The sequence below is a fragment of the Diadema antillarum genome, unplaced genomic scaffold, assembly GCF_040938485.1.
Source record: "Diadema antillarum isolate AM-2024a unplaced genomic scaffold, OU_Dant_1.0 seq00000420_RagTag, whole genome shotgun sequence".
Lineage (NCBI taxonomy): Eukaryota > Metazoa > Echinodermata > Echinoidea > Diadematoida > Diadematidae > Diadema > Diadema antillarum.
Window position 1 is genome coordinate 398,988 of NW_027271405.1, and position 13,086 is coordinate 412,073.

The 13,086-nt window shown below is 35.7% G+C and overlaps 1 protein-coding gene across 1 annotated transcript in view; it reads right to left on the minus strand.

Moving 5' to 3' along the window:
• Positions 1 to 10,670: 10,670 nt before the first annotated feature.
• Positions 10,671 to 13,086, minus strand: part of LOC139732407 (uncharacterized) — a 31,644-nt gene continuing 29,228 nt past the window's right edge. Inside the window, exons 29-31 of the mRNA XM_071643272.1 lie at positions 12,139 to 12,246; positions 11,198 to 11,250; positions 10,671 to 10,779 (exon numbers count right to left, since the gene is read on the minus strand). Of these exons, the coding sequence (XP_071499373.1) occupies positions 10,671 to 10,779; positions 11,198 to 11,250; positions 12,139 to 12,246 (270 nt within the window). The remainder of the gene's footprint in view (positions 10,780 to 11,197; positions 11,251 to 12,138; positions 12,247 to 13,086) is intronic.

Genomic DNA, 13,086 nt, shown 5'->3' on the forward strand with positions numbered 1-13,086 from the left:
GTTGAGAAATTGCCGCCATGTCGGATTTTTTTTTTTTTTTTGGGGGGGGGGGAGGGGGGTTCGGATCATGCAGAAGGGCTTTCAAGGACATCTACGGATCAGACATTACACATATACCATCATCATTCACGTTTTTACAACAGCAGAGTAACATACAAGTAAAAAAGCATATAGTATCTTTGATACAGAAGCATTTCTTTTTTATCAAAGATTGGGCCTTACCCAAACACTGGAATGAGCTCCACCCCCCCCCCCAAAAAAAAAAAAGACCCTCAATATGGTTTACACTAGTACAATATCGTTCGGATGTATAGAAACATGTAATAGACAGAAAGATAAGAAGATTAAAAATATATATCAAATTATAAGTTATAAGTTGATTTAACTTTGACGCAACACACTTAAGGTATTGTTTGCCATTGGGAGAGATATCACATTCGATTTATATGTGCAGGTTAGTTGTATTACAAAACATTCTACCATGTAAAAAAATCATAATAAAGCCTAAAACATACGGAGATATCACCATTTCTTTTCAAGAAACCATAACCATAATAACTGTTAACAATTTAGTATTTGAATTTGAATTTGAATTTGAATTTGAATTATATATTAAAAAAAAACATTCTTTATATCATACAGATCCATTTAGTAAATCTAACAATATTTAGCATTAAATATACTGATTAAATTTGTACATTAGTTGTTCTATCCCTAACTCACAGTTTAGAACTAGTTTGAGGAGTTAATTGAAGCCGGCTTTTCGTTTTGCGTGCACTAATGGTAAATAATGCCTAAATAATGCCTTGAAAGACAACCTCGATTAATTACCGCCATCTTGAATTTTGTGTGGATACTGTTTTTATCGCTAATTATTACACATTGGAAAAATTTGTGTCAAATTCCAAGCTCCTATCTCTTTTTGGAAAATACTTTCTGTTCAATCTTATCTGCCTCAGAACAATCTACTATGATGAAATGCTACAGTAATAGCGACCAGCGTCACCTACCACTTGGCATGAAAAGTTAGTTTGCATGCAGGTACTTGCAAGTCACTAGACCATTACAGCATTATATGTGACCATGTAAACACATTGTATGCAAAATTTATAATGCATGAATATAATTTTTTCAAGTTTTAGATGTTAACTTGTCAACAGTGTATGATATTGCCTGTAATTCCAGAAATATGAATTATGTCTCAATCTCAGTAAATCTCAATCTCAATCGCAGGTTTCAAAATAATTCTTCAGTTCTTCTTTGATAAATACTATAAATCATGCATTATTACATTTCTTCCTTTTTTCAAAAGAATATAAGAATATTGATTCCCCCCCCCAAAAAAAAAAGAGAGAAGCAAACAACCACCCCCCCCCCCCCCCATTTATCACAATACACAGCTAAAGTGGTATCAACTTTTAGGAAGTTTTACTCTCCTTCATATGACATCAAATTTGTTGCAATCCAATGTCTCTATCAAATTTTATGTTTGAAATGTTAAATTCAATAAAAATGGCGGCCCTATTGGACCGCATCTGTACTTTGGAGGCTTTTGCAACAAATCTACTGATGTGTACTTACGGAACATTGCTTAGTATGCTTAATATTATGTATGGTTTAGTTTATAGACAGAGTGGAACTCGAAAAGTAAGCACGATCTTGGATTTGACCCTCTGTGACGTCTTTGGGAACAGATGCGTGCAAATACATATTATGTAAAATGGGATTTCAAGTTTGAGACATTATAACTCCTGAACCAAATACAATACTGACCTCAAAATATTGATTATATGGGAAAGATTTTAATTTCTGCATGGTTTTCATAAACATTTTTAATTTAATTTTTTGTAACTTTTTAGAGAAATATTCATGGTGCATTCTGAAAAATGTCTCCATAAAAACCTAAAATGGTTTGAAATAGCATTAAAATGTTCAGAATATATAAAAACCATATAAATAGACACCAAAACAGACAAAATTGTATAAAAATCGAAATGATACATTTACTTTGGCGCAATACACTATGTCAGCTTTGATGGCCTGCAATCTTGAATTTTTTGAGTGATTGATCCAAATTTTGATTTAAACTTTCTATAGCAAGGTTATTTCAAGCTTCTACCTCTATTTGAAAGATATTTTTTGCTTCATCTCATCTGCTTCAGAACAATCTACTTTGAAATAATAGCAATCAGCGTCACCTGAGCTACCACTTGGTATGAAAAGTTAGTTTGCAGGCACAAACCCTTGTTTGTCAAAGAAAAAGTCTGCGTTTGCCAAGACTACTACACGCACCAATGGCACTGCTACAAGCGCCAGTGCCAGCGGTGCGTGTAGTAGTCTTTGCGCGCGCAGGCTTTTTTTACGACCAACAAGGTCTTGTCAAAACTAAAGTGGCCATTTTTACATAGTGAGTTTTCAAGTTTGAGACATTATAACTCCTGAACCAAAATCGATACTGACCCCTAATTTTCTCCAAGTATTAATTATATGTCAAACAAAATTCTTGAGATGTTTCAAGATAATCATTCAGTCTTTCTTTGATTTATGATGAATCAAGCATTTTCATGATTTTCCTTTTTTCAGAAAAATATCAAAAAATGAGTGTTTTTTCCTTAAAATCTCAGTCCAGTTATCACAATAACCCACAAAAATGGTATCAACTTGTAGGAAATTTTATTTTCTTTCATATGACATCAAATTTGTTGACATTTGATGTTTCAATCAAATTCTATCTTTCAAATAACAAATTCAGTAAATATGGCGGCCATCTTGGACGCCATCTTGGATTTGGAGGCTTTCGCAACAAATTTTTTGAGGTAGACCAGTAGAATGTTGTTTGTTACAATAAAAACTTGAAAATAAGCATGGTCTACTTAGTTTGTAGAGAGAGTGCAACTCACTCGTTAAGTAAGCGACTTTTTGGGGTTTGGCCCTCCGGTTATACATTATTCCTTGTCCAAAGAAAGTAATACACAAAGTCTGTGTGCATCTGTATCTGTATCTCTATCTCTATCTATATTCACACCAAAGTAAAAATGTCGCTAAAGTTATCTTTTGAAGACATTTTGTTAATATGATTGGTGACATAACTATGGAAAACGTGATTCTCTTCATTCTACCTGCCTCTTCGAGCACTTCAGTGCAAAAAGTTTATGGACTTTATGGGCACGTAACTTACACACATGTGTTCTTTCTTTTTAATGAAAAGTTAAATCGCTCTATCTATCGGAATCAGCCTGTCTATTAATTTGTTAATGATTCTTATTGCTTCCTGTCTTCAACAACACAGTCTATAATACTATCCTTGCAGTAAGAATTGAATTATCCACGTAGCAGTGTTATAAGAATAAGAATTTAGTCGGGGAATTTAGCTTACGATGTCTCGCGTGAATTGATGAAAGTATAGCAACAGAAAACGAATGTATTATTTATATGTTTTGAAAACTAATCTGGGCAGTGCCGTTTTCAAAGGAGAAAGAAAAGTTCGTGCCTGAGCTGGGATCATCGTATCATAGCTGGTATGTTTTTCACATAATAAACTGTTTTCTTTTCTGAAAACTCACCAAAATTATTACTGCATGTGTTTCAAACAATCATACAGACTTTGAAAGTTATTTACTGGCAATATTAAAGTGAGCAGTTTGGCATGTTCCAGGTTCAAGGTTGTAAAGAAAGAGAAGCAAACTGCTAGCAGTCATATATCACTTGATACCATATCATATATCATACTTACACCAATCTAGGTAAAATACTTTCATAGTTGGTATAAATACGAAATACATTGGAATTCATCATAACTGCATGTTCTAATAGACTCCTTGTTAGGTGCACTATTGAATTGTCAAATTGCATTAACTCTACACATGATGTGAAATAGCATATCTTTTTTTTTATAGACGTAAGTAAAATATTGATTCAGCTTCATTAAATACACTTTATACATTTAGAATAGAGCTAAAATGGCAGTGAGTCCATGAGCCTTTTCTACATGGTGTCTGTTAAATGACTGACATCACACCTCACAGACTGATTTGTAATAAATTGAACAGCTCTGAGTGATTGCTGCCTATCTCACAGTGGGGCGGCCAATTATCCTTCTTTTTACTTCCACTGGCTAAGGTTGTTGGACTTCGAGAGAATGTTCTCCATGGCAGCTTTCGCATCCTTTACCAGTTCGTCGTTACTGTTTTCCTGATTGACGTTCTTGTCACTGGGGTTAGAAAGGAAAAGAAAGCCACCATTACGCTTGATCTCCTCGATACTTTATCATTTCTAATTGCATAGACCAGTGCAACCTTTTTCATCACGGATATTCATAACATGCGCTGAAAAATGTGAACCACACCCTTTTTACACCGGCTTCGAGTGGTCTAGCACGGGCAAAAACATCTCGTCCTTTTTCGACATCCGTTTGAAAGTTTTATTCACCACATATTACAGTATCTCTAGAAAGGCCTTTGATTCCTTGAAGTTTCTTCAATTTTCAGTTCAATTCAAATTTTATTCCATTTTTCGAAAAATGGGCATTTCACTCTCTTTGATAACAGAAAATGAGGTTTCATGGTTTCATAAGCAAAAAAAAAAAAAAGTAAACTGAGAAGAGTATTTATAATTGTGGAACCTTGTAATGTCCGTTGTCATGAATACTGAAATTGATTTACAATACGCAAACTTTGAAAAATGGAGGGACCCACTCAAAAGACAAAGCTTGTAGAATATGGGCCCCTCAGGTACAGAATGTCAAACCGAAAAATAACTTTAACGTACCTTTCTCGCTTGATCTGGTACTGTATGTCATTGATCTGAACCGGAGCGTCGGGCTGTTGTGATGATTAGTAAGTAAAAGTAGGAAATGGTAAATTCCAGAAAAAGATACGACTCTTGAAAAAAAAAAATGCTGAAGGGTTCTACACGTGGTCAATGTACGATTTTGTACTTTTAAATCTGCAAGCGTACACTGTTCTATCACATAAATGGTCATTTGCTTTTTGATGTCATACCACTGAAATATACTCCAAAACATGCCAGTCAACTTTTAACTTATTATCTATGCTCAAACCTATATGGCCCGAATTCAAGAAAGCGGAACAATTTTAAACCACGGACATTTTAAACCGTGGTCTACTAACATGACTAAGCACTGGTACAAAACTAGACCGTGGTTTAAACCTTGGAGCAATTTACGAAGGGCGGTCTAGAAAAACCATGGTCTAAGATTATACCACCTTCGTGAAATACAAATTTGCATTCAAAACTGCGGTTCCCTATCCATTGTTTAACCTATGATTTGAAATTGATAACAGCGATATAAATAAGAATGTATGTACATAAGTATTGTCCTGTTATCATCTTCTTAATAACAGCTATCTATACGCATGCACGGACACAGACACATACGCACACCCACACACACAATACGTCATACACACTGGACTTATGAATGAGGAACATGTATTACTCAAAGCATACTTTTACTACACTTTCACGGTCAAAATCTCAAGTCATCAGTGTCAATCAAAGCCAAAAATGTGTATATATATATATATATATAGGCCGGCCCCTAGAATGCGTCTACCAAGAATCTACATTGTAACGAATCACACGTAGAATTTCAATGAACTTCAATGTAAGCAGTGCTGTATCAAACTTAATTCGACCAATGAAAATGATTTATCATACCCACGGGTATCTGAAGGCATAAGAAAGATTCATACAGTATTGACAGAGTGATTGTTCTTGTAGTATAGCAGTTAGGCTCTACATATCAATAAACATTATCAATACATGTCTCTTCTCGCCTTCAATTGCTCTTTCCCTTTTAAGATAACGGAACCTTGTCACTCGTAGCCCTTATAGAACGATTATAAATTAGTACAATCATGCATGATGATAACATTGTATTACACTGCATTTCGAAACCATGAACTTTAAACTAGTTTCAAGACATGCAAATCTCGAATTACGACGACAGTGAAAAGAATCCCTGTTGTGAATCATACGTGTTAGTAACTTGCACTTGATGGGATAGCAATAGATTAGCTACAACAGCTTATGACAGTGGATGCCTTATCACCACAAAATCTTATCGATTTACCCTTCAGGATAGACATATACGGTATAAAATTAAACAAGGTACGAACTGTTTCTGCTACAAGGGAATATGTTCTTTTTCCCAGTATTATTCACCGCGCCTGTTGGTCTATTCTTAAAATGCGCAGTTGTTGCAGCATTGACGACTGTAACCTTGACAACATTACCAGTTCATCGTGTCAGACTTCAATTGGAGTTTGTGGACAATGACATCATAGTTTACCTTGATAGAAATATGACAGAAAGGAACAATGATTTACGCAGTATATGGTGGCTCCTTGACTCAGAGAACAACGAAGTTGACATCTCAACACGTCTGTGGATCAGTGGAGATGGCACAGCCTCGCTACTTCGCAATGTATCTGCAGAAGACATGGGTAGGGTACTTGGGTGTTACATTTGTCAGCAAGGGTCTTCATCATCAGCTTGTTTGGTTGGGTTCACGGTCATTTCCTCGCAAAACAATGAAAACTCATCGAGAGGCGACGAAATAGAGTCCACGAATCCGCCTGCACATAAAGATGTCTACCTCTACCTTACTTACGCCTTCACGGCACTGTGGATCGTCACTTTAGTAGTGTTCGGCTGTTGGATATTGGTTCGGAAGAAAATGAATGCAGATGACCCCTCGACACGTGTAGACATGGTAAGTGAGGATCCAACTCCCGTTTCCGACGAACATCGACTAGGAGACACCGCTGACGGAAGCGGACCTGAGTCCGCTGTTGAAAATCAGCAAATTCCAATGAGAGAAATGCAGACACGAACTCCTGCTACAGCAAACCTTGGCGGCAGCGGGTACATGGACATGAGTCGACCACAGGTCCGTGTAAAGTACGAAACCATGAGAAACCCAACTTATGTAAACGTTTAGTGAAGTATGTGCAAATTAGAGAAAATTGTCCACTATTCGAGTATGATTACTTTTGGCTGTTGCGATTTCTAAGGCCTCAGACACCGACAGGTTTGAAGAGTTTATTATATTAAACGAACAGTGCTTGTACAGGTCAATGCTATAAAAAAACCTATTTTTAAGAATCAGATATAATAAATAAAGTGTAGTTTAAGCCAAATGGTTTTGACTGGCTCTGTAGGCATACAGAAGAATGAGTATTAACTCCTTATTGGAGCGACGAAAAGAAATCATTCGAAATCACCAGTAGTATGTTTTAATTTCAAGTTGCAGAGATTATTCGCAATATTCATGAAATAATCGTTCCCTTTTCGCGATATTTGTTTTCATGTTTTAAAGTGTACTTCCTGTGGACTGCACAAAAAGTAACTGCGGAGCTGTGAGAGTACACGGAATGGATTGTACTGTATTTCTTTTCTATCCTACTGCTGTTAAAATGTGCTTTATTCTCATAGAATTGTAAATTTCATTAAAGGTTTTACATTCCATACTTATTTCACTTAAATTCACGACGTATACTTCAATGACGCGTAGAAGCATTTGACGGGAAATTAACACCTAAATAAAAGGGTGGAGTACCTACTTTGCTTGTGAGGTGCTTTTCGGAGTTTTACGCTTCATTTTTTTTTTAATCTAACTTCCATGAAATGTGTTGTTAATGTAGTGCATCAAGAGTACCGATTAGGAAACTACATTGACAGGTGAATCTTTTTCCATATGTATTGACTGTATACAATGAGCTGTCCAGCTTATCAAGCTTACTTATACATCCAAAGACATTGAAGCCTACATAAGCCACATGAAACAGACACTCAAAACTACTCCTAAAAGCCTTATCAATGATTAACCAAACAGTCTGCATGCTTCTGCACACTTTGGTGTTTCACTTGAAGATCCACTAATCAAGGCATGACATGGAATATATACACTGTGGAAACAACGACAAACAATGGGTAACGTGCAAGAATAAAATCACAGTGACGGACAGACAGGCAGACATCACTTATACCCCTTCACACGCACAGACAATTTTTATCATAATCACTATCTATATAATCACATAATTAGTACCGGCAAATCTGCTATCATGGACTGAGTGAAAATTAAAGGGATGGTATGGTTTTGGTTGAGATGGGTGATGCAGATTTTAACTTTTTGAGAGATAATTAGAAACCACCTATGAAAAATGAAAGAGCATACAATTGTGAGAGGAGTGCAAAGTTTTTCTGATGAAAATCAATGTTGAAATGGCTGAGATTTTCAAAAACACAGTAAAACAAAGTGATCGTAATCAATGGTGGGTCCCACCATTCATTATGACCTCTTTTTTATGTCACAGCAATTTAAAAACCATTTTTCTTCAAATAAGCCTTAAATTCCTCTCACAATATGTGCTTCATATTTCATGCGAGGTTTCTCATTATCTCATTAAAAAAGTTGGAAACCTGAAGTCCCGAAACCCCATCTCAAACAAAACTTTATCATCCCTTTAAGATATAAAGACATCAAAAACATCGGCCTGGGTCATGCTGTCTTGTGTTCCATATCCATGGAAATTTGAAATTAGAGCCAAAATGAAATAGACGCAGAACACCTTAATTCTCGTTGGGATGCAAATGTAGTTGAGGAGAACGAAATTAATCATAGCTCTCCAATGTGTTCTTTCTGACAACCTTTATTTACACAAATATTTTTTTTCATTAACAACGTAATGCAGGACTATTAGTTCTTGTATTTGATATACAATTGTAATTTTCGTCCCTAGAATCACATGTGAAAGTAACAATGGAGGGAAATTAAGCGTCGCACGAAATGAACAAAATGTTGGCTTAACCTGATGGTTTTGGCTTTTATATGTTTCACAGTTTTTCGAGAGACAATATTCGTCTTATATTTCATGTGCAGATCATTTCAATTATCAATAATTGCCAACGATAATTTATTTGCTCATCTTATTTCCACATACTGCAAGAATTTTAAATTGAAAAGCGGTTAATGTATGGGAGATTAGTCATTTCAGCATTATCACATAGCAAAGGGTTGTATACCTTTAAAATATTTGAATTCGTAGGGAAGGTAATCAGAATTTCGATTATGCGGAAATAATACCAAATAAGTCATTTATCTCGTTTGTTTTTTTCAGTAAAAGCATCTCATTTTGTCGTTTTTCTCAACGTTGATTTAGGGTAATGTAAAAATATACCACGAATGCATGTGTATGTATATTTATGCATACGTTTAGGCTTGCTTGTGCACCGGCTAATGTAAGTCTGTGCACGTGCTGACAGAACCATATATCCTTATACTGGCTTATTTACATTCTTTACAAACAGAAAGACTATAACTTACAAAAAAAGCTACGATTATATCAGCTGGACGGAATTTGATAGGTTGCTGTCAAACATTAAAATATTTAAGAGCACTATCTCTAGAATCAGGTGTGGTGAATTCAACATTGACAAAACATGTGACACAGTGTAACTACGGCATTTCTGCTTTAAGAGTACATTATTCCTTGTCCAAAGAAAGTAATACACAAAGTCTGTGTGCATCTGTATCTGTATCTCTATCTCTATCTATATTCACACCAAGGTAAAAATGTCGCTAAAGTTATCTTTTGAAGACATTTTGTTAATATGATTGGTGACATAACTATGGAAAACGTAATTCTCTTCATTCTACTTGCCTCTTCAAACACTTCAAAGTGTATGGACTTTATGGGCACGTAACTTACACACACGTGTTTTCTTTCTTTTTAATGAAATGTCAAATCGCTCTATCTGTCGGAATCAGCCTGTCTGTTAATTTGTTAATGATTCTTATTGCTTCCTGTCTTCAACAACACAGTTTATGATATTGCCCTTACAGTAAGAACTGAAATATCCACGTAGCAGAGCGTTTTAAGCTGCATAGAATTTAGTCGGGGAATTTAGCTTACAATGTCTCGCGTGAATTGATAAAAGCAAGGCTACAGAAGACGAAAGTATGATTTATTTGTTTTGAAAACTAATTTTGGCAATGCCGTTTTCACAGGAGAAAAAAAGAAGTTCGTGCCCGAGCTAGGATCATGGTATCATAGCTTGTATGTTTTTCACATAATACACACTGTTTTCTTTTCTGAAAACTCACCAAAATTATTACTGCATGACTGTGTTTCAAACAATCATACAGACTTTGAAAGTTATTTACTGGTAATATTAAAGTCAGCAGTTTGGCATGTTCCAGGTTCAAGGTTGTAAAGAAAGAGAAGCAAACTACTAGCAGTCATATATCATTTGATACCACATCATATGTCATACTTACACCAATCTAGGTAAAAGACTTTCATAGTTGGTATAAATACGAAACGCATTGGAATTCATCATAACTGCATGTTCTAATATCCTTTTTAGGTGCACAATTTGTCAAATTGCATTTACTCTACACATGATGTGAAATAGCATAAATATCTTGTTTTTATAGACGTAAGTAAAATATTGATTCAACTTCATTAAATACACTTTATACATTTAGAATAGAGTTAAAATGGCAGTGAGTCCATGAGCCTTTTCTACATGGTTTCTGTTAAATGGCTGATATCACACCTCACAGACTGATTTGTAATGAATTGAACAGCTCTGAGTGATTGCTGCCTATCTCACAGTGGGGCGGCCAGTTATCCTTCTTTTTACTTCCACTGGCTGAGGTTGTTGGACTTCGAGAGAATGTTCTCCATGGCAGCTTTCGCATCCTTTACCAGTTCGTCGTTACTATTTTCCTGATTGACATTCTTGTCACTGGGGTTAGAAAGGAAAAGAAAGCCACCATTACGCTTCATCTCCTCGATACTTTATCATTTCTAATTGCATAGACCAGTGCAACCTTTTCAACACGAACACGGATATTCATTACATGAGCTGAAAATGTGAACTACTCCCTTTAGACTTCCAGATCATCATCTCAAATGCAATTTCCATTGATTATGATTTGATAAAAATCATGGTCTTATTAGCCCATGGTAGCCTCTTCAACGACTCTCATTTTGTCATTATTACCTTATCGTAGCCTGGTACCCGTTTTTACTCCTGCTTCGAGTGGTATATCACGGGGAAAAAATCTCGTCCTGAATTTTTCGACCTCGTTTTATAAGTTTTATTTACCGTACCACAGCATCTCTATGAAGGATTTTGATTCCTTGAAGCTTCTTTAACTTACCTTTCTCGCTTGATCTGGTACTGTATGTCATTGATCTGAACCGGAGCGTCGGGCTGTTGCGAAAATAAATGAGATTTTTATCATTAAACGAAGCACATGGTAAATTCCATCAAAAGATACGGCTTTTGAAAGAAAATGCTGAAGGGTCGTGGTCAATGTACAAATTTGTACATTTAAATCTGCATGTATACACTGTACTACATGAATTATGTAAATGGTTCTTTGCTTTTTCATATCATACCGCTGAAATACATTCCGAAACATGCCTGTTGACTTTCTGTGCTCAAACCTATATGGCCCGAATTCACTCTATCAAAAGCGGAACAATTTAAAACCAAGGACACTTTAAACCGTCGTCTACTTAGCACTGATACAAAATTAGACTGTATTTTAAATCTTGGAGAGATCAAGGAGGTGCTCATCTCCCTGGAGTAATTCGCGAAGGGCGGTCAAGAAAGACCATGGTTCGAGATTGTACCTCCTTAGTGACATGCCAATTTGTATCATGGCATGTATACCATGGTATACACAAAGCTGCACATCTATGGTTTAAACCATGGTTTACAATTGTACCACTTTCGTGACTTCGAACCATAGAGTCTATACACCTTCTCGATGAAGGAGAAGAAACTTCATGATATATTTTTAAAAGATGAAAGAAGAATCCCAACTGCATCCATGCCCCAGTACAGGATAATGGTTTCACAAAATAAGACAGCAAAGAAACATGGTGATAATAACAAATGTATTAAAAAATATAAGTAAAAAAAAACAACCCTTAAACCGGTTTCACCGGTACAAATAATGTTCGAGGTATAGATTTGACACAATATGCCAACAAGCGAAAAAAATCATATTTACCAAAAGGAAATATATCAGACATATTAGACATAAATAACAATACAATAGTATTTTTAGAAAGGCACATACAGAGATCTTACGTTTGTCTTTCGTTTGGACGGATCTCGGCTGACGTTCATGTTGAGATCGTTGTTCAAGCTACTGGTATCATCAACACTATTCTTCATCAGTGGGTTGTCTTGGTAACCCTAGGTCAATGTGTAATACAATAAAGTACTTCCGCTCAGCATCTTATGCAAATACCTTGCAATGGTTAATTTCTAGCTTAATTGACGAATCATCAATATAAATCACCGAAAATACCAATGATTTTATAGTGTTTTGATGCAAGTTATCATAATTTCTTTGTCATATAAAGTGGATGCTGCTCGACCTTGTTGTTGATCTGTGAATCTATCCATACACCTAGGCATGATAGAATGGCGCATTATAAACGGCAACGATACTTCGTATAATACGAGCTATGTATGTACTTCTCCCCTTCTTCCATCAATGTTGTCGATTATTATTTTGGACTAGGTTTTTTTCCCCCATTCTGTTGAGCAAGATACACAAATGCAATGTACTAGCTACACAGTTCATTGTGTGAGCATTAGTAATATGATTCGATATGAAAGTGAAATAATTGTGCCTACTCCTCAAAGGGAGATGAAGACATGCAGTTCTCGGATTGTCCATCGATCTGTCTTTCAGTAATTCTTCTTGCCCCAGTCATATTCTTCCAGTTTATTTTGCACTGAATTCAAAGCTGGGTTGTCGTTGTTGTGGGATGACATAGCTCATTTTTATTGTTTGTATTATTGAAGTACTATTGACAATAGGCCTATACTTTTTTTCAGAATATTTAACAAATGGTTTTATCAAACGTAGACACATTTTGGATACACATACATGTATTATATGCATAATTATTGTTTATCGAGGGATCCACCTCTACAAGATATTATTGTGCTTTCCAGCCTGGATCACGCTTTTCCCACTGCAATATTTAATGTCTTTTCTGCGGAGTATGCAAGGTTTGTAATACA